Source organism: Pelobates fuscus, chromosome 8, assembly GCF_036172605.1.
Source record: "Pelobates fuscus isolate aPelFus1 chromosome 8, aPelFus1.pri, whole genome shotgun sequence".
NCBI lineage: Eukaryota > Metazoa > Chordata > Amphibia > Anura > Pelobatidae > Pelobates > Pelobates fuscus.
In genome coordinates this window covers 117,982,968-118,004,919 of record NC_086324.1, presented here as the reverse complement: position 1 = coordinate 118,004,919, position 21,952 = coordinate 117,982,968, and the positions used below count along the sequence as shown (strand labels likewise).

Sequence of the window (21,952 nt, the reverse complement as noted above, 5' to 3'; positions counted from 1 at the left end):
CTAGTATTCCTTCTTTACATAAAATTGCAACAATCTCAATACTACGAGTCAGCAAAATAGTAGTACATTAGGCCTAGACTAGATCAAGCCATTATTTGAATTGAAACCATCACCAAAGAAAAAATAAATAAAATCAGTATGCTTCTGCTGTACAAGGTAATGAACTGCTAACGCATTCGGATATACATGTTGCACCTTTTATCTATTTGCATACATATTGATATCACCAGCTAACAGCCAAATACAAATTAGTCCCCACAAAGTATCAGGCAAATCATGCATAGCAAAATCGAGTAAAATATGAAAATCCAATGAAAATTTGTACAATACTTTGAAACAAAGAGGATCAAAAAGATAAAATAACAACAACAACAACAAAAATTCTAAATAGAAAAAAGATAAATTATTGCGCATCCAAGTTATTCTTCTCATTCAGCCCCTTAGGAGCTAGAGTGTTCAATTTATAAATCCAAAAAGCCAAGAAAGTCCAATGTATAAACAAAATAAGCTCATGGGCATGTTTCCTATTGAATGGTGATAATGGGACATGATCTGCGCCAATAACTCTGAAAGTAGCCAGTTGATAGCCCACAAGCAAAACATTTTGGGCCTCTATGAACCTCTGTCCTTAAATCCTATGCCCATAGATCTATTCCCATAGCTATTTGTCCATTTTGCCCACATAAACTAAACCACATGATCAGACAATACAGTAAACATGGGTTTAGGTCAATTTTATCCAGTGCTTAACACATTTTTTCCCCAGTATGTGGGTGTAAGAAGACATGGCCAGGGAATATATGCACACATAACACAGCCCAAGCAACAAACGTTCCCTGAACTAGTGTTAGTTGGTCTGGATTAGTAACACAAAGTAAGGTCATTTGCATGAAAATATCCTGAAGATTGAATTTCCATTTGTATGTATGGTGGAAGGTAGAATCTTTAGCAAGCATCGACCAGTTCTCCAAACTGGTCTCTCTGCACAAATGAGAAAGTATGTTGTATGTCTGCACAAATATAAATCTATCATTAATTTTATTACTTGGTGCCAGATCACTTTGTGACTTTACCCAAGCGTGGAATAGTGCTTTGTCCAGTTTAGGGTTTTTATAACTATGGAGGAACTTTTCATTATTCAAGCTCTACTAGGCACCTGACATATCCTAAGTTATTGTGGCTTGGACCTTTCTTCAAGTTTCAAAAAGGAAAGCTATTGTCCATTAGCAATGACTTTCTGTCAGTACATTTTCTGCACAAAGTGCATTCCAAATTATCCTCTTTAATGAAAATCTGAAGATACCAAATTTCTATAGGTTGAATATAGTAATCATAAATAAATCTTATAGGATATGCCAGAACATGTAAACCTATTTTGTCACGCCATAAAATGAAAACATCATCGGTAAATCACATTCCAATGCAATTCCAATATTTCTGCAAAATGTGATCTTTTTCTACATGTATATATTTATCCCTAATGTTTTCCGCATTCTCTTATGGAAAACAGGTGTATAGGCGTTGTATGATCTAACCTTCTTTTTAATTGCACATGTGTTTATTTAAGTTGTTGATTACAGCTGACCACAGGTGTATAGGTGTATGTATGATATCGCCTCTTTTTATATTATATGGCTTTTGTGACCCCTCTTTGGATTGTACACTACCCTGGAGAATGCACCAGGGCACATGACATACCTCGTCTTACCTTGAAGTCATGAGTGCATTGTTACTGGATTATATATATTGTTTGTATGTAAATGATGCCAAAACAACCAGAGTAATGCAGTCTACATTGATACATTTTTTATAATAATAGTAATAATAATAATTATAAAATGTTTAAAAGACAAGCATTTAAAACTTACAAGGAAAGGTTAAAGGATCTTAACATGTATAGCTTGAAGGACAGACGAGACAGGGGGGATATGATAGAAACATTTAAATACATAAAGGGAATCAACACAGTAAAGGAGGAGACTATATTTAAAAGAAGAAAAACTACCACAACAAGAGGACCTAGTCTTAAATTAGAGGGGCAAAGGTTTAAAAATAATATCAGGAAGTATTACTTTACTGAGAGGGTAGTGGACGCATGGAATAGCCTTCCAGCTGCAGTGGTAGAGGTTAACACAGAAAAGGAGTTTAACCCCTTAAGGACAAAACTTCTGGAATACATGGGAATCATGACATGTCACACATGTCATGTGTCCTTAAGGTGTTAAGCATGCATGAGATAGGCATAAGGCTTTCCTAGTTATAAGATAAAGCCAGGAACTAATGAAAGTACTTAGAAAATTGGGCAAACTAGATGGGCCGAATGGTTCTTATCTGCCGTCACATTCTATGTTTTAATGTTTAAGATGTTTCCTCTCCCTCAGGTCTGAAGCACTGTTGTATTGATTCAGACCTGAGAGAGAGACAAAACCCTATAAAGCTTACCTTTTAAATATTACGTTATATTATAGTATGATCACTCATTAATCATACGGAATCTGTTGGCGCTATATAAATGGCAATAATAATAATACCTATTGACATATTCTGGCTATTTTGGCATCTTGTCTACTGGACGTATACAGCTAATCCAGTAAATATATGCTTGCAGGAGACATGTTCAACAAAAATATATTAAAAACCAATTTACAGCATGTAGCATCAATGTTTCGGCCTCTATAGCATTTCTCAAGACAGAGAGGTTGAAAAATAAATAAATAAATACATATATATATATATATATATATATATACATATATATATATATATATATATAATTGTAAAATTATCATTTATTAAAATCCTTGTATTTTGGTACTTCTCGGTGAAGGACTGTACTCTACCAATTTCCATATATTGGCGTGCTTTTATATTTTACTACCTATTGCATCTTTGTTTAATAAAAAAAAAAGATAAAAAGCTATTTGGAAGTCAGATGATATTGTTTTAGATGAAAACTGAAAAATTGCAGGTTGCTTACACAATATAGTAACATTTGAAAAAGTATCAAGCAGTTGAAAATAGCATGAACATTTCTGCATAATGATTTCAGTTGTAAAATACATATACAAATTTTAATATACTTATTATGTTATTCCATAAAAATTATGTTTTATTTTTTTCTAACCATTGATCTACTATGTTAAAACTAACATTATAGGCTGTGTATATTTGTATAGCACTTACCTATGCTACTGCTCAGATGTACAATTGAATATTTGTAATCAGTATAAATAATTTATTGTTTTTAATCATGTTCCTTTTTCTACTTTTTAAAGATGAAAAAAATATAAACAAACTTTAACATCTTTTTTAATAACGCACCCTGCCATATTATAAAAACCTGCAATTAAATCAACGATTTGCACTGGAAGAACCATAAAAATAATATTTGTTGATGACCTAATAACATTTAGATTTATGTATTATTTTAAGCAGTTGTAAATTATTTATAGATATTTTTTTTTAATATTGCCATATTAATTATTATTATAGCTGAATACTGACTGTAGAAATATTTTTAAAGAATACATATTTATCAGAGTCCCTTTGTACCAGATATAAAGAATGAAAACCAATTTGTCATCACCAAACCAAAGTAATTTAAGAATTTAGTGCAGTGATAAACTTGATTTTGATGATTTAGCATTTTGCCCTCTCAAATAAACTGTATTACACATAAATGGCAAAATGACTACTAAAGTCACTTACACTTTTACAAAATGTAATAATTGAAATAGCTTAATATTCAGCATATATAATTAATTGACATTGTATAGCACTCTTGATTGTGGCACTAAAACAGTTTTGTTAAAATCTGCAGCAATAGCTTTCTAGGTCAACCTCAAAAATTTCTACAGCCAACAATCAACTACAGAACCTTCAGAAAATAAAGACTCACAATATTAAAATACACAGAACAAAATATCTGAGGTATAAGATAAAAAATGTGTTTTTCCTTTTATATGTTTTATTTTTATGTATTTTTTACACAATTTTTAGAGTTGCTAAAATGATGCACTACTGCATGTATTGCAATACCCAGGCCTCGGAAAGCTTCTTTTTCCCCACACTGGAAGAGTTTTATGGTTTTGTCATTTAGTATGGAGCAAAACGGCTGTATCCCCCTCGGAATATACTAGCCTGTAATGAAGAAAGAACGAGACCGACATCATCAGCATGGCTCCTAGTCTTGGCATCAGTGAAGGGTGCAAAAGCATTCTGAAACAAAGCAATTTCATTGGTAGGTTTTTAAAGTTATTTGTTTTAACAACTGCACCTTACAAATTATTGCTTCATTATTACTGCACATGCTCCCCCTCCCCAAAACAGAAATCAATAAAAGGCATATAGCATTAAATTAACAAAATAATTTCAATAGTCACAACATCCTTGGAAAAACAGAGCTATTCATGACACTTATAGTTTTATTTTTGTTTAAGAAACACCACAAGCACCATAACCACAAAACCAAACTGAAGTGGCTAGACATGCCCTAGCATCTTCCAATGTAAATGTCAAAATATTCAGTTTGGCTTCTCACCATAAGTCCAATGGGCACTGCTAAGTACCTCCTCTCTGCTCAAGAAGAGGCACAAGCTCCTGCGTAGCAGATGTTAACTCTCCTGAGCTTAGTCCTGTAGTCATTTGACTCCTCTCAGCCAATAAGCTAAATCCTGCACCAACCAACAGACAGAAATCTTCTGGCACAGAAGATGTGTAAAGTTAAAGTGTTACTAAACAGTTTGACTACATATACTAGAAAGGGGAAGCCAGCACTGCACTCCTGGACCCATAACAACTACAGTATTTATGATTCTTGAAATGTTCCTCTAACTGCATATATTAATAAAATCAGAACTAACATTTACATATATTGTATGAAAACGTTAAGAATAAAAATTTAATGCTATGATTTCAGATTAGTAATTTAAAAATTTAAAAAACACAAAACATTTCTATATCCTATATAAATGTAACTGGTAAAATGACAAAGGAATTATTTTGTTTTGATTATTTTGTAAGTTATATTAAAGAAGGGAATACCTTTCTTTAAAGCTGTAAAAAGTTTAGCCAGAAAAGAGTCCTTGTTGCTCTCATATATGTATTATTATTGTTGATTTATTTATTTATTTATTTTTATTCTGTCCTTCACTAATCAGTATATGGCAGAATCCACATTACAGAATAATTTAAAATAATTAGAAAAAAAAATTTTTTCTATAAATACACCAGTCATCTTTAACCTAAGAGCTGCAAGTGTATCCTATTTTTCCTTTTATGCTACATATTTCAATGTGGGTTATTTGCACCCAGGCAAGCAGTTTAAATTAGTTGAATTATACTTCATGGTCGGGGCTAAAGTTTTTTTAAACTTGAAGATTTGGAATAAAATAACACATCATTGAGGATCAGATCTCCTTATTCCAATTATTATTAATAAAAATAAAAAAATCATATTTTTCGAATGCATGCTAAATTTAGTAATACAAGTGAGAACTCTTGAAAAATCATCTTCTTTAATTTTTATTAATTAGAATTTCTTCTCTAGGCATTTCAGTGGCTCGTTGGAATGCTTTGTTGATGAGATCTGTTTGATACCTGATCTACTATCCATAATTTTTTATTATTTTTTTTTATATTCTTTTTATTTATTATTTTACATTGACAAAAAAGATTGACATAAAAAGACAAAAGAATACACTCCAATGATAATGCACATTTCTACTAAAAGGAATAGAAGAATCAATATTCTATATAGTATGCATTATACAAATATCAATTACAAACTAAGAAAACAAACAAAAAGGTGTTCAGAGCTCACAGATTACCATGTTAGATATCCTTATTTTGATGTTCAATGGCATTAATAATTTAAAATAATTTTTGGTCATCTACTCAGGGGAGTGGAGACCATTGTTCTATATAACGAGACGATCTTTCTAGATTATTCATTTTTTTTTTTTGCAAAAGGGAGGTTATATAGGTATATTTCTTCTCCATATTCATTTGTAAGATAATTTTTTTTTTATATGTGCTGAAAAAAATAACGGATATTTCCATGAATGGGCAATCAATACTTTAATTGCAATAAAACAATGGATAATTAGACATTGGTCTAGATGTTCCAGAATGGACCAATCAAGATGTAGCAAAGCTACAGTTGGAGATTGAAAAAGTTTCCTGGATTTTCAGCTTGTTCTGCTATTATTCATGTGAGATTGAAAATACAGTGCAATACCGGCGCCGGCCAGTAGGGATAGGAAGCTACATCTTATTCCTGCTTCTCTCTCCTGACTGAATCCGCAGAGGAACAGCACATGCAGCCAGCAACTTCCAGACTGCAGAGGCAGCCTACAGATAAGGTAAGTGAGGGATGGGGGGCAGCCTACAGATCAGGTAAGTGAGGAATGGGGGCAGCAGCCTACAGATCAGGTAAGTGAGGAATGGGGGCAGCCTACAGATCAGGTAAGTGAGGGATGGGGGAAGGGAGAGACAGCCTATAGTTCAGATAAGTGAGGCATGGGGGTGACAGCCTATAGATCATGTAAGTGAGGGATGAGGGTAGAGACAGTCTATAGATCAGGTAAGTGAGGGGTGGGGGGGCAGTCTATAGATCAGGTAAGTGAGGGATGGGGGGCAGCCTAAAGATCAGGTAAGTGAGAAAGGAGGAGGGGAGAGACAGCCTATAGATCGGGTAAGTGAGGGATGGGGGAGAGACAGCCTATAGATCAGGTAAGTGAGGCATGGGGGGAGAGGCAGCATAAAGATCAGGTAAGTGAGAGATGGGGGATCCACCTACAGATCAGGTAAGTTAGAGATGGGGGGGATCCACCTACAGATCAGGTAAGTTAGAGATGGGGGATCCACCTACAGATCAGGTAAGTGAGGGATGGGGGGGAGACAGCATATAGATCAGGTAAGTGAGGGATGGGGGAGACAGACTATAGGAAGGGTCAGCAAGAAGGAGGAAAGCAAAGTAAGAGAAGGAGCAAAAAGGAGAAGGAACAGAAATGAGCAGGAAGGGACATCAATGAGCAGAAAGGGACATCAAGGAGCAGAATGGGGTAGCAAGGAGCGGGAAGGGACAGAAAGGAGCACAAAGGTAAAGTAGGAGAAGGAGCACAAAGGAACAGAAATGAGCAGGAAGGGGCAGCAAGGAGCAGGAAGGGGCAGCAAGAAGCAGGAAGGGTCTGCAAGGAGCAGGAAGGGTATGCAAGAAGAAGGAAGGGACTGCAAGAAGAAGGAAAGGTCAGCAAGGAGAAGGCAGGGTCAGCAAGGAGAAGGCAGGGTCAGCAAGTAGCTGGAAGGTAAAGCAGCACAAAGGTAAAGTAGAAGGAGCAGAATGAACAGAAAGGGACATCAAGGAAGGGTCAGCAATGAGCTTGAAGGGGCAGAAGGAGCACAAACGTAAAGTAGGAAAAGGAGCAGAAATTAGCAGGAAGGGGCAGCACGGAGCAGGAAGGGGCAGCAAGGAGCAAGAAGGGGCAGCAAGGAGAAGGAAGGGTCTGCAAAGAGCAGAAAGTGACAGAAAGAGCACAAAGGTAAAGGAGCAGAAAAAAATCAATAGGAGCATGAAAGTAAAGTAGGAGAAGGAGCTGCAAAGAGAAGGAAGGGTCTGCAAATAGCAGAAAAGGACAGAAGACATACAAAGGTAAAGGAGCAGAAAGAATCAAAGGTAAAGTGGGAGAAGGAGCAAAAAGGAATAGAAATGTGCAGGAAGGGTCAGCAAAGAGCAGAAAGGGGCAGCAGAAGCAGGAAAAGACAAAAGGTGAAGGAGCACAAAGAATCAGAAGGAGCACAAAGGTAAAGTAGGAGAAGGAGCAGAAAATGGTAGCAAGGAGCTGGAAAGGGCAGAAAGAGTGCAAAGGTAAAGTTGGTGAAGGAGCAGAAAGGATCAGGAAGGGACAGCAAGAAGCACAAAGGTAAAGTAGGAGAAGGAGCAGAAAGGGTCTGCAAGGAGCAGAAAGTAGCAGAAAGGTAAAGGAGCAGAAGGAGCCGAGGAGGAGAGGAGACAGTGTCAGAAGAAACAGAAGACTGTGTCAAATGAAGGAGAAGAAAAGGAGATTGGAGCAGGAAGGACAAGTGAAGTGAACCCTCCACTTTAATCTGGACACCACATCATAAGGCTTTGTTACCTGGGCCTGGCAGGGAAACTTTGGACCTTCTCATCTCCCCAGGAAAAAATTCATAAAAAATAAAATTTTTTTATTTTTTATTATTTAAGTTTTGTATGTTTTATTTTTATTATGAACTGGGAACTAGCGATTGGCTTAGAGCGTCAACTGACCACTCTAGCCAATCTGCAACACCCATGCCTGACGTCAATCTGCACTTCCTGACACTCTGGTTCAGAAGCTGAATACCACTGAGAGACATGGAGATCTGGAGCTGGAGGAAGTCTTTGGGGTTAAACCATTTGAGAGCAGTTTCACCCCTTAAAGGAAAAAAAACACCTATGGGCTTCCTGGCATCATAGCATTTTCATTTATACTAAGTTATTATGGTGACCAGAATGTTCCTTTTATTTACTTAAAGGAATACTATAGCTATTCTTAAGGAATACTATGCTATTCACCTTGACTTTATGTGATAATGACTATGCCCCTTTCCTTTCATGATACTGTCAAAAAGGGACCAAGCATGTATGTCATTACAATTATGCCCTGCCCCCCCCCCCCCGGAAAAATTCTTGTGGACGCCCATGATTCCACCCTTTTTTGTTTTGTTCGCTAATATAATTCTTTTGATTCTTGGTCTCTTACCCTTCCAAATGAATGTATCAAAGCTATTTTGAATCATCAACAGCTATTTGGGGTTTTTAGGGGAATCATCTGGGACAGGTATTGCAATTTGGGTAAAATATATGCACGTATGGAATTCAGTCTGCCCATCCACTAAATATCCTCTTGTCTCCACTCATTTTTGCATTAGTTTGTCTGAAAATATGGAGAATATTTCTCCCATTGTCCTATCTACATCATTAACAATTTTAACACTCAAATAGTTAAAACACATTTTATTATTTAATTCCCAGGAAAAGTGATATTTAAAGTGACTCGCCTCAATGTGGAGTTTATCCACATTTAATAGCATCATAATAGATTTAGACATATTTAACCCCTTAAGGACACATGACATGTGTGACATGTCATAATTCCCTTTTATTCCAGAAGTTTGGTCCTTAAGGGGTTAAAGGAGCACTACAGGGTTAGGAACACAAACATGTATTCCAGACCCTATAGGGTTAAACCCACCATCTAGTCACCCTGGTCCCCTAATGCCTCCACAAATATAGTAAATCTTACTCGTATTTAAGTCTGCAGCTGCATGCTTTGTGCCTGTTTCTTTAGACCTGCCCACTGCCTGCTGACATCAGCAGAAGTGGTAGCCCGATCCAATCACAATGCTTCTCTATAGGATTGGCTGAGACTGACAAATAGGCAGATCAGGGGCAGAGTCAGAACAATTCAAACACAACCCTGGCCAATCAGCATCTCCTCATAGAGATGAATTGAATCAATGAATCTCTATGAGGAAAGTTCAGTGTCTGCATGCAGAGGGTGGAGACGCTGAATGTTTGGATGCATTTTAGGCAGCCATGACCCAGGAAGGATCTCTAACAGACATCTGAGGAGTGGCCAGTGAAGTTATCACTAGGCTGTAATGTTAAAACTGCATTTTCTCTGAAAATACAGTGTTTACAGAAAAAAGCATGTAGTTAATGATTCTTCTCACCAGAATAAATTCAATAAGCTGTAGTTATTCTTGTGACTAAAGTGTCCCTAATTTAAAATTTGAAACTTGATGGAACTCATTGATTTCTTTCATAAGAGCTTCCAGGTAATTTAAAGGTTCTATCATAGTCACAAGAATATCATCAGCGTATAAGTTAATTTGAGCTTCTTAGGAATTTACTATTAGTCCGTTTATCTCCGAGCAGTCTCTGATATTAGCTTCTAATGATTCGATGGTTAAAATAAAAAGTAGGGGAGAAAGGGGACACCCTTGTTGTGTGGCATTAGAAAGTTTGAACCAATTTGCAGTAATATTAGGTCCAATAGTACGAGCAGAAGGAGTTTTATATAGAGAAAAAATAGCTCTTTGAAAAAAACCTGTTATACCATATTTCTCCAGAGAAGCCTTCGTAAAATCCGACTAAGCTCTGTCAAAGGCCTTCTCTGTCAGGAAGGAAAAGCATCTCTTTTTAGAAAAATCAAAAATGTCTACCACCCTTCGGACATTTGTTGCAGAATTTCTGCCCAGGACAAAACCTACCTGGTCCCAATGAATTAGCTATTCTATCAAAGGTTTAAGTCTATTAGATACAACTAAGGCAAAAATCTTAACATCGACGTTTATTAATGATATTGGTCAATAGTTTACAACCTCTGTGTTTTTTTTCCTTGTTTTAGAATTGTTATAATCTGGTCATTTCAACTGGGAATTCTCCTGTTTGAATGACGCTGTTAAAAGTTGAAACCATAGCTCCAATGACTTTATGAATGTATCATTTATAGAATTGGTTGGTAAATCCATCGGGACCAGGGGACTTGTAGCTAGGTAATTACAGCCTGTATCTCCTAGGTAGAAATAGGTCTATTTAAAAATTAGATTGTCAGACAAAGAAGGGACAGAAGATCTTTTCAAATTTGCATTAATTTTTTCTTCATTTGTTTGAACTTCCTAACTTCCTCTATAAGAAGTGAGTTTCCCAAGATCATATCAATCCGTGAGTAAGAAATATGAGTTTTTGGAAAGATGGGTATTGTGATGAAAGCAACTTCGCCACTGGTTTTTAGAGGGGCCTGTTTACCAGCCTCCTACCCTGTGACTTTGGCCCCTGTGATAAACCTGGCTAAAATACTTTAAACAGGCTCTGTTCATGTGAATTATGTACTTTTGTACTCAAGACAGAGAGACCGACCGTTAGGGGCCATGCTTGCAGTCGGTCAAAACTATGACTTCCATGAAATTCCTGAACCCATGCACTGATCTGGGTGATTGTCAGATATGTTGTTCACCCAGATCAGGGCTATCAGGGGATGTGATATGTGGTGTTTTGGGGTGTTTTCCAGACTTTGTATGTATGTTTTTTGTGCTTAGAGTTAATTGAGTTAGTCCATTGTCTTCTTTAATTGTATCACAGGCAGAGGGGAAGGATTGTGTACACTATATGGGAGTGTCTGAATGTAAACTTCTGTTTTTATTGGCTCGTATGTTTTGTATTCGGTGCCCAACTAGGTCCACCTGGGGGTCACCTTTGCTGTAAAACTTGTATAAAAGACCAGTGTGTGCCATTAAACTTGCTGTTCCTGATTTATGCTTAATCAAGAAGTCTTGTCTCTTATTGGGGGAAACTGCTACAAGGGATGGTTATGCTCTTCATACTCCCTTGAATAATCACTAGCTCTTGTAAGAGCTGTTCCTTCTTCACGCTCTGGAGGAAGAGAGGTTCACCCACTGGAACCTGAAGCCTTGTCGTAGGTCCAGGGTGGGTAGGAGATGGCGAGACCCTAACTAAGCTGCGGCGGTTCGTGGGGTCTGCAGTACTTATGGTGTCTGGAGAAGTGCTTGGAGTCCTCATTAAGCACTAGGAGCATCCGTCGGCGGAGGTACCCAACCGGGGTACAAGAATCTCTGTTACAGGTATAATCCCTGTCAAAAGGGTGGCTTAATCTCCATATATCAAACAAGTTGTATTGATTTAGAATGTTGTTCAAAGATTTAGCTTGTTTGATAACTAATTTATTTACGTTAATACCTTCAGGCGTTGTTTTATCTAGAGTTGGGTCTAAAATAGAGTTAAAATCTCAGGCGATTATACAAATTCGTTAATAACAATAAAATAGTAAAGTTGATTTTAAAAAATGGTGAGCGTGGTGCTACAATCACCTTGTGTATCACTTCAACCACACAAAAACCAAGTGTACTATATAATGTAAAATGGTGAGAGCACACACAAAATAAAATATTACCAGACTTAGGACAATATTGGTAAAAATCTAAAAAATAAAATAGAACATACACATAGGGTAGTATAGCTAAAACCAGTTATATGTATTTAAATAAATGGATCCACTCACATGGTTCTGAGCCACTCCACAAGCTGGCTCAGACTAAGGGTTTCAATATACAGAAGGCATAGGTAGCCACTGGATAAGTATCTTGATACTAGGTTCCTGTTTGTTGTCACTTGGGTGCAACACAACAAAAAAATCCAGGATGCCGGATATATGTGTGAAAAATCATCAACAGCTTTATTGAAACAAACAGAAAGGTAAAACCTTATATTAAAAAGAAAGTCCACCTCCACTTCCACTTAACGCGTTTCGGCTTGCTCGCCTTTCTCAAAATCAGAATATTTTTCCATCGGTGATATTCGTCGAAACCAAACTGTCACATGAAGTATTCAACAAAACTAAACCTTCACATGAATGAGTGCTGAAGATCGGGAACAAAATTTCAATTTCGGGAATAGTGAGTCAACCTGATATCAGTCAACCAGATATTTTCCCATATATATATATATATATATATATATATATATATATATATATATATATATATATATATATATATACAGTATATACTACCAGTTACATTATTAAGTTTTGATGATTAGAGTTGAGCGGACACCTGGATGTTCGGGTTCGGCTGAACTTCGAAAAAAAGTCCGGGTTCAGGATCGAACTTGACCCCGAACCTGAACCCCATTGAAGTCAATGGGACCCAAACTTTTGGGCACTAAAATGCCTCTAAAAAAGTCCTGGAAAGGGCTAGAGGGCTGCAAAATGAAGTAAAATAGGGGGAAAGAGTAGGACCAGTGCCCTGCAAACAAATGTGGATAGGGAAATCACTTAAAATAACTTAAAATAACATAAAATAAGCAGCCACTTAGTAGATAGCTCCCTAATTCCCACGGTATTAGGGAGCTATCTACTAAAAGGCTGAAAGACCTAAATTGATCTACTCCAAAGAACTTTCCCACGCTGTGTAAAATGACACAGAGCACTCTGACTGGATTTCAAGCTAACCAATCAGAGTGCTGTGACAGGTAAATGTAGAGACTTACCTGTCAGTCTCTTCATTTACCTGTCAGAGCACTCTAATTGGATGGCTTAAACCCACCAATCAGAGTGCGCTGAGCCTAATTGCAGGGCGGGGCAAGGCGTTATAAGCCTTGCCCCGCTCTGCAGAGCTCAGTCTGCGTGGAGCCCTCCATGGGTGACATTTTTTTATTTTTTATTTGCGCTCGTTTTAGAAGAAAGAGTTTAGAAGAAAGAAGATATCAAATGGTAAGTTTATTTATTTATTTATTTTACAGGTATTTAGATCAGGTTCCCCCCTCATTATTTTTAGGATGAGGGGGATAGGTAGGGGTCATATTTTTTTGGGACGGGGGTGACTAGGGGTTTGGGGACCCCTAATCACCTGGGGGGGGTTACGTTTTTATTTAGGGCCACCACCACTCAGGGGTGGGGCCCGGGGGGAGGACAATAGTGTAACGGATCACCTGGCACCCCGACTGGGTACCTCCATTGAAGGATGCTCCTAGCGCTTTCCTGAGGGCTCCAAGCACTCCAGCCGACACCATAACCACAGTAGACTCCTTCAGAGAGCAAGACAGGAACAAGCTCTTAAAATAGGTTAGAAGTGATTATCCAAGAGAGTATGCAGAGCATAGTTACATAGTTACAGTTACATAGCTGAAAAGAGACTTGCGTCCATCAAGTTTAGCCTTCCTCGCATATGCTTTTGCTGTTGATCCAAAAGATCCCATGTAGTGATATAACAATTCCCCCAATAAGAGACAGGACTCTAGATTGAGGGTGAAGAAGAACTCTCTGTACTGGCACATACAGCCTCTTTTATTCACATTCTACAAACATAGTACTGCCCACAGGGTTTTGAAGCACAACCAATCAACACATTACAACACAGCTAACACAACCATTCATTACATCAGAAATCCTCCCCTCTGCCTGTGATACAATTATCTATACACAATAGACTAACTTAATTATCACAGGCAGGAAAATACAGTATTATAAAACATATCCCAGGGACCCCAAAACATGCAATAACCCCATAAAAAAATATACCCCATAAAAAATATAACCACATATCCAAAATTCACCCAGATCCGTTCAGTAGTTTGGAAGATACGGTTTAATGCAGATTCCGCAGAACATATACAAGCTATATGAAAAAGAATTACTGTTAAATGTGTCCCCTGTTCTATAGTTTAAAACTACTGCACGATGTCTTTGTGCACCAAATACCGGCGAGATGGCACCGTGTAGAAAAGTCAAAACAGTTCAAATTGCCGCCATCCATTGTTCTCACCATGTGCTTCATCCATTTTTCTCACCATGTGCCTCTGACACATGAAATGGTGGCCACCCAGTAACTCCACAGTATGTCCCCAGATGGTTCTTAAAGGGCCAGCAGCAGCATAATAAAATACAATATGCCCAAATCAGTTCCTTAAAGGGCAATACATCCCAGGGCCATAGTCGCAGGGCAGGAGGCTGGCAAACAGGCCCCTCAAAAAAACTGTGGCGAGGTCACTTTTGCCACAAATAGGTCCCCCCGTTATTGATATTTAGGGCCCCACCTGCGGCTCAAGGGTGGGGGCCAAGGGGGAGGACAATAGGCCCTCCTTATTGATATTTAGGGCCCCCACCCGCCACTCAGGGGTGGGGGCCGGGGGGAGGACAATAGGTCACCCCTTATTGAAATCTAGGGCCCCCACCCGCCGCTCAGAGGTGGGGGCCGGGGGGTGGCAATAGGTCCCCCCTTATTGATATTTAGGGCCCCCACCTGCCACTCAGGGGTGGGGGTCGGGGGGGCCAATAGGTCCCCCTTTAGTTTAAAAGTCCCCACTCGCGTGTCGCGTGTAGGGGCTTAGGAGGGGGAATGTTTTTTTTTTTTTTTTTTAACAGTGAGCAGCCACAGGATGCTCACTGTTTAATAGACATACCCCTACTTGCGGTATAGCGAGTAGGGGCATAATTTAATAATACTAAGTAACCAGCTTATATAGAGGCTGGGTCACATACTGCACTGGCCAATCACAGCCATGCCATTAGCAGGCATGGCTGTGATGGCTTCTAAGGGCATACGAGTCAAACGCTTGTTGATTGGCTGCCCTGCAGCCTTTCAAAACGCGTCATTAAATCGCCGAACACCGAACTCCAACCCGAACATACACTGAAATGTCCGTGTTCGGGTCCGGGGTCCAAAAACCGTAATGTTCGGTACAACTCCGAACTTTGCGGTTAGCGTTCGCTCAACTCTACTGATGATACCTAAATTATTAACAAACAATGTAGCTAAAAATGACATAAAACAAATATTACTCAATTTTATTTTGGAAATTAATGTATTTTATATTAAAAATAAAAATAAATATATATATATATATATATATATATATATAAAGCATACTAAAAAAAATATACTTACCATGGTACCAATGCCGTAGGTGGCTGTTGGAGCAAGTGTGGAGTGGTAGGGTTCGGTAGCATAAACTCGTCCGTAACTGAAAGAATAGTAAAAACAAATGGTTATTTACCTAATAAATATGAAAATAAAGATATACAAAATGTCTGCTTTCTCTGACCTTTCTTATTCTTCAATAGGTTTTTTTGCTATCTACTTGAGTCATTTGATGTCTTCAAAGACAATACTTACTTACCATATCCTATAAATATCTTTTTGGTTTTATGTATTTGAACAGGGTGTTCCTGCAAAAAGTAAAACACATAATTGGTCCCCATGCTCATTTTGCCTAGAAAAGCATCAGCTATATCTGATTGATAAGGACCAAATAAAATGCTAAAACGATTATGTTGTTATATTTCTTGAGCAGCTTGCCAGTGTTTTGCATCAAGATTGCCCTTGTGGGCAACATTAATTTGATACTCAGTCTGATAATGGCACAAGCAAGAAAAGCCTGTTTAAGACCTGAGCAGGGACTAAGCAAAAGTCAAGCCACTGAGTTTTTGATTGTCAATAGTGTTATCATATTCTCTGTTTTTACTCTAATGCATTTGCTTAGAATTCTAAAAGCTAGCTGAGCATCGTGGGAAATGTAGTCCAGAAACAATTTATGGTGTCAGGGTTAGCTATCACTGGTTTAGGGTTTCCCTATGTTACAAGTGTAAATCATGCATGGATTCCGTGCTCAGTTTATCTTAAACAATACCAGCTACACTGACAAGGCCTTAAACATGCTTAAATGGTTGTATCTTGTTGCTCTACATCTCATACAGAGGGCACCTGCAGCATTATGAATCTTTATGGGTGGTATCAGTCTGATCTGAAAATTGTTTAGGTACTTTCTGTAATTCCATACAATCTAATCCATATAATCTAATTCCCTATAATCTCAGTGTTCTTAATTCTATGTTTTTGTTTTAATATATATATACTAAAAGAAAAATCATAGTCCTTAATGTGATAATGTGTAAAGAATTACCCCACTGCATGAAAAATATCCATAAATAACACATTTCTGAGAATATATAACATCTTTCATTTGTTTTTCATTTATGTTTTGCTGTTACATATATACAATTGATGAGCAATATACTGCTGTTGAATTCAATCGTTTTTTTAATATTTAGTTTTTTATTTTTCATATGCATACAGAAACACAATATACAATATTTAATAGAAAAATTGTTCCATATATGTTCATTCCAAATTCAGAAACATTGAAAGCCCTTATCTCCGTATTAGAGAAACTAACAGTACCCATCAAAGTGCCCTGTGTGCATGTTCATAAAACATACAACACTTAACAAAGTGGCCAAGAATACTTTTTAAGTTACCCTTTACATAAAAAATAGAGGGTTTTCCCTTAAGAGGTCTGGGGGAGAGAATCTAATCCTACACCTTTCCATTTTTAATTGATAGTTGAGCTGTTCCTTTACTATAGAGCAGATTGGAGTATTAAATGATTTCCAATTTTTAGCTATCATTATTTTAGCCACTAGCAATAAATGTGTAACTAAAGGGGGGTCACATCCCAATTTTTTTTTACATTCAGCTGTAGTAAGAACAGACCAGGGTTATAATTACAGGGTTTTTTAGTAAGCACTTGAATCTTGCTCCTGATCATATTCCAAAAAAAGTCCTTTAGGGGGACACACACAGCATAGGTGGAGATTCCCCTTTTCGATCCCCACTTCTCAAACAACTATGATCTTTTATATTTAATTTGTGTTTATTTGTCATCATTGCAAAAAGTTAGATGACATTTGAAATTTGAACAAGGATATTGTGGCAAAACTGTAGTACATGGGTAAACGAATACAATTTAAACTTCACGTCCTTTGTACTGTGTCAACGTATACATCAAGGTGGCCAGACATGGTGTCCTTAACCGTTAGCTAAGTTTTGGCCAGTGTTACCAGGACTAAACAGCTGTATTGGCCGGAATGCAAGTTAGGGAGATTCAAGTAGTCTATGGCGGTCATACTAAGATCAGTCTGCTATATACGATTGTAGATCATACCAGTTCAGGTGTGGCGACTACCAGTTGAGGGTCCGATCCATTGGTAGGGAAATGGGGCCAGGGCGTGCGAGGGTACGGGGGGGGGGGGGGGGGGGAGTATGTCAGTGGACTAGTGCGTTATCTAGGTTTCTCATGTCTGGGAGCAGTTTGGCGTGTCCGTTATCCACCCCCCCTACCCTCATCCCCCCTGGTTCATTCCGTGTGGGTCTTCTGTCGTTAAAGCATCCGTCGGGCTCGCTGCGGGACCCTCTGTGCCTCCTATATCCCCGCTCAAACTCTGAGTGTGTGCTAACTGTGGCCCTCATTTGTGAATGCTGGGTTCCCAGTTGCGGCTTAGCCTCTAAAACGGTTCCATCCAGGATCTTATGGTCCCCACATCCGCGCAGGTGCAGTTGTTAGGGTCGTAAGTCGTTCTAGGTGATGTAGGGTTCGTGTCCGCGCCGGAGGTGTACTAAGTGTGTGTCGGTGCTAGGGCCAATGTGGTGGGCCATCTAACGGGTTGGGGTAGAGCAGGGAGGAGAGGGTTAGGCGTGTGGAGGACAGGGAAAGACTACCCCCCAGGTGTCCGCCCGGGCAGCGGGGCCCGCCCCCAAGCGCCATCCACCGTCGAACCCAACGGTCTCAGTCATGTGTTTCCTCCACCTCTATCTGGGTCTAGGTTGAGTTGTCTCCCAATGTTCCATCCTTCCGGAGCGCAGAGCTGGGGTTCTAGGTCCCTCTTCGGGAGATGAAGTCTATCCACGGCATCCACGTCTGTAGGCATCGCTCCGTGGTTCCCCGTAGAGATGCTGTGAGTGTTTCCATCCCGTGGATCTCTTCTACCTTGTCCATCCACTGTTGTAGGTTAGGAACCTGCGCGGTACGCCATCTGGCTGGGATGAGCAGTTTGGCTGCGTTCAGCAGATGTTTCGTAAGCGATTTTTTATACTTCGATACAGGCATCTCCGTGTGATGGAGGAGCATCTGGAGAGGTTGTAGCTGGAGGTCGGTGTCCAGAATTATCTTGATCTGTGTGTGGACTTGAGTCCAGTATTGGGTTATTTTTCTACAGGACCACCAAATGTGTAGGTCTGTCCCGATTGCCTCCTCACATCTCCAGCATAAGTCGGTGGCGTATGGGTTCATCCGGTGTAGCCGCTCTGGGGTTCTGTACCATCCCGTCAGCAATTTGTAATTGCGCTCCTGGTGTTTTGAGCTCATTGAGCTTTGATGAGTGAGTATATGGATTTCCGTCCACTGTTGTTCAGTGAGCGTGACTCCCGTGGCGTCTTCCCATCGCGCCATGCACCTTGCCGGTTCCGGACGGGCTGCCTTTTGGAGCATCGTGTATAGTGTGGATACCCCCTTGCTCAGGCGTGAGCGGGCCCTGCAGAGGTCTTCGAACCCCATCATGCTCCTGTGGAACAGGCATCTTCCGCCATGTGAGGTGTAGTACGTCTTTATTTGAAAGTAGCGGAATCTCTCCAGACTTGTCGGGGTCCTGTCTGGGATAAGGTCTGGGAGTTGTTTAAGGGCGTCCGCCGCACACCATTGCTGCATGTATGCGAAGTCCGTTGCTCCAAGCGTCCTGAGATCTTGCGGGTTAAGACCCCCCGCAACGGCGGGATTGTGGGTGATTGGGGTCAGCGGCCCCGGTGTCGTGGTCAACGAGAGTTTGGTCCGTATGGAGTACCAGACCTGTAGTGTCGCCCCAATCAGGGGGTGGGTCCGCGTCGGCTTGCTCCTCATATGCTCGTCCATCCAAACAGCTGCCAGCAGCATCCCCGCAGCCTGCTCCCGCTCCATGTGTATCCATATTTTGTCCGTCCTCCGTGTGTGCCAGTCCACTATACGGTGTAAGTGTGTTGCCCTGTAGTAGGTTAGGATCGACGGGAGTCCCACTCCACCTTGTGTTTTTGTCTGCTGCAGTTGAGTTCTCTTTAATCTGGGTGGCTTGGCTTGCCATACGAATCCGGAAAGAGCTGTGTCCAGGGTGCTGAAGAACGTCGTCGGGATTCGTATCGGGATTGTCTGGAAGAGGTACAGCAGACGTGGTAGGAGGTTCATTTTAATGGCATTCCTTCTGCCAAACCATGACACACAGAGGCCGGCCCATCGGACGAGGTCCTGTTTCAGCGTGAGTAGTATTGGGGTGAAGTTTTGCAAGTAAAGCTGAGTGGGGTCCGTGGTGAGCCATATCCCCAGGTATTTAAGCTTCGTCTTGCACCAGGTGAATCTGAATTGGGCTTGCAGGTGGGCGACTTCCGGGTCCTTCAGTGAGATGGGCATGACTTCCGACTTATCTGCGTTCAATTTCATGTTAGATATGAGTCCGTATTCCGAGAAGGCTCGCAACAGGTTTGGGATGGAAACCAAGGGGTCGTTGAGGAAGAACAACATATCATCAGCATATGCTGCCACCTTGTGTGTCGTGCCCTTCAGGGTATACCCCCTTATACCCCCATCCCGTCTGACTGCCCCCAGGAACGGTTCCAGGGAGAGGGCAAACAGGAGGGGGGAGAGCGGGCAGCCCTGTCTCGTCCCGTTTCGAATCGACACCGAGTCGGAGAGAGCTCCGTTAACCCGTATTCTTGCAGTCGGGGTCGTGTAGAGGGAGAGGATCCAGGTCATCAGGTGCGGTCCAAAACCCATAGCCTCCATATACCTCCAGTCCACTCAATCAAAGGCCTTCTCCGCGTCGGTGGAGAGGAGCACAAGCTTTTGCGTGTAGCTACAGGCCGCATGAATGACGTTTAGTGCCCTTATGGTGTTGTCCCTAGCCTCACGGCCGGGTATGAAGCCAACTTGGTCGGGACCCACTAGGTCTGGGAGTGTGGTGCGGATGCGGGGGGCCAGTATCTTTGTGAAGAGCTTCAGATCCGCGTTCAGAAGTGAGATTGGTCTATAACTGGAACAACTTGCTGGATCCTTGCCCTCTTTTGGGATGACGGTGATTGTCGCTGTTAGGGAGTCCCGCGGGAGCGTTCCTCCCTCTAGCAAGGAGTTGATGCCCGTCAGGAATCTGGGCAGCAGCACATCCCCAAACTCCTTGAGGTACCTGACCGGTAGACCGTCCGGGCCTGAGGCTTTATTGAGCTTCGATCCTTTCAGCGCCGCCTGCAGCTCCTCTAGCGAGATGGGCGCCTCCAATGCGTCCGCCTCCCCTCGGTTCAGTGTCTTAGTGACATTTTCCCGCAAAAACTCAGACGTTTATTGTTCCCGCCGTTGAATCGTGTCTGGCGTAGTCGTGGTGGGAAGGTTGTATAGGGTCTCATAAAACACCCGAAAGGACTCCACTATTTTATCCGGCATCTGGGTCATCGTCTGGTCTTTAGTTCTAATTTTGGAGATGTGATACAAGCGTCTCTTCTTCTGGAGCATTCTAGCCAGGAGGCGGCCGCATTTATCCGAATATTCATAGAAGAAGCGGTGGGACCGGCGTATAGTATATTGCAGTTTCTGTTGTAGGATATCGCGAAGTGTCCTTCTGGCATCCAGGAGGGCCTTATAGTCCCGGTCGGACTGCGTGGCCTTATGCGCCTCTTCCAATTCAGAGATCTGCTTACAAAGCTCCGCAATGTGCTTCCGTTGTTCTCTTTTTCTTCGGGTGCATATATTGTAAACGTTCCCCGAATCACGCATTTATGTGCCTCCCATATGGTGAGGGCCGGCATGTCAGGGGCGTAATTTTCCTCAAAGAAAGTAGTTAGCGTCGTGCGGAGTTCCGAGACGACGGCAACGTCCGACAGGAGTGAGTCATTCATCCTCCATTGCCCGTTCCTGGGTCTGAACAAGGGGGACTGGATGCACGTCAGGACCGGGTCGTGGTCGGACCAGCTCATCGAGCGTATCTCAGTTGAGACGAGTAAGTGGAGGAGCTCTTGAGCCATGAGGATATAATCTAGTCTACTATACCGTCGGTGAACCGGGGAGTAGTAGGTGTAGTCTCTGGCACTCGGGTGAAGGGCTCTCCAGCAGTCCACGAGGCCTGCCCTGCATAACGTGTCTCTGATGTCTCTCAGGCCGTGCGGCGGGTAGGAGCTAACGCCTCTGGAGGTGTCGAGGTTGGGTTCGAGCGCAACGTTCAGATCGCCTGCTGCCACTAGTAGGCCCTCGCGGAACTGGTCCAGTTTGGACATCGTGGTTCTGAGGAATCTATGTTGCCGGGCATTAGGAGCGTAGATGCTCGCGAAGGTGTACGTGTTTTCGGCGATAGTGCCCTTTAGAAAGATGAAGCGACCCATGGGGTCTGCTTGCATCTTTGTGCACTTGAACGGTATACCTCAGAGCCACGGAATTGTATGGTGGCCATTCCCCTGGTTGCCGCCATGATCCTCTCTTTCATGCTACATAGATGCAGGCAGCACACCACATCTCTGGGTCGTCCATCTTGCCTCAGCGGTCCCAGTGCCCTGTGTGCGCGCTCCAGCTTGAGGTCAGCAGGGGCCT

General features: G+C 41.1%; 1 protein-coding gene across 1 annotated transcript in view; it reads right to left on the bottom strand.

Moving 5' to 3' along the window:
• Window positions 1–3,568: 3,568 nt before the first annotated feature.
• The window catches only part of RBFOX1 (RNA binding fox-1 homolog 1), a 1,085,723-nt gene continuing 1,067,339 nt past the window's right edge, over window positions 3,569–21,952 (bottom strand). Inside the window, exons 11-12 of the mRNA XM_063430238.1 lie at window positions 15,469–15,544; window positions 3,569–4,218 (exon numbers count right to left, since the gene is read on the bottom strand). Of these exons, the coding sequence (XP_063286308.1) occupies window positions 4,096–4,218; window positions 15,469–15,544 (199 nt within the window). The 3' untranslated portion in view covers window positions 3,569–4,095. The remainder of the gene's footprint in view (window positions 4,219–15,468; window positions 15,545–21,952) is intronic.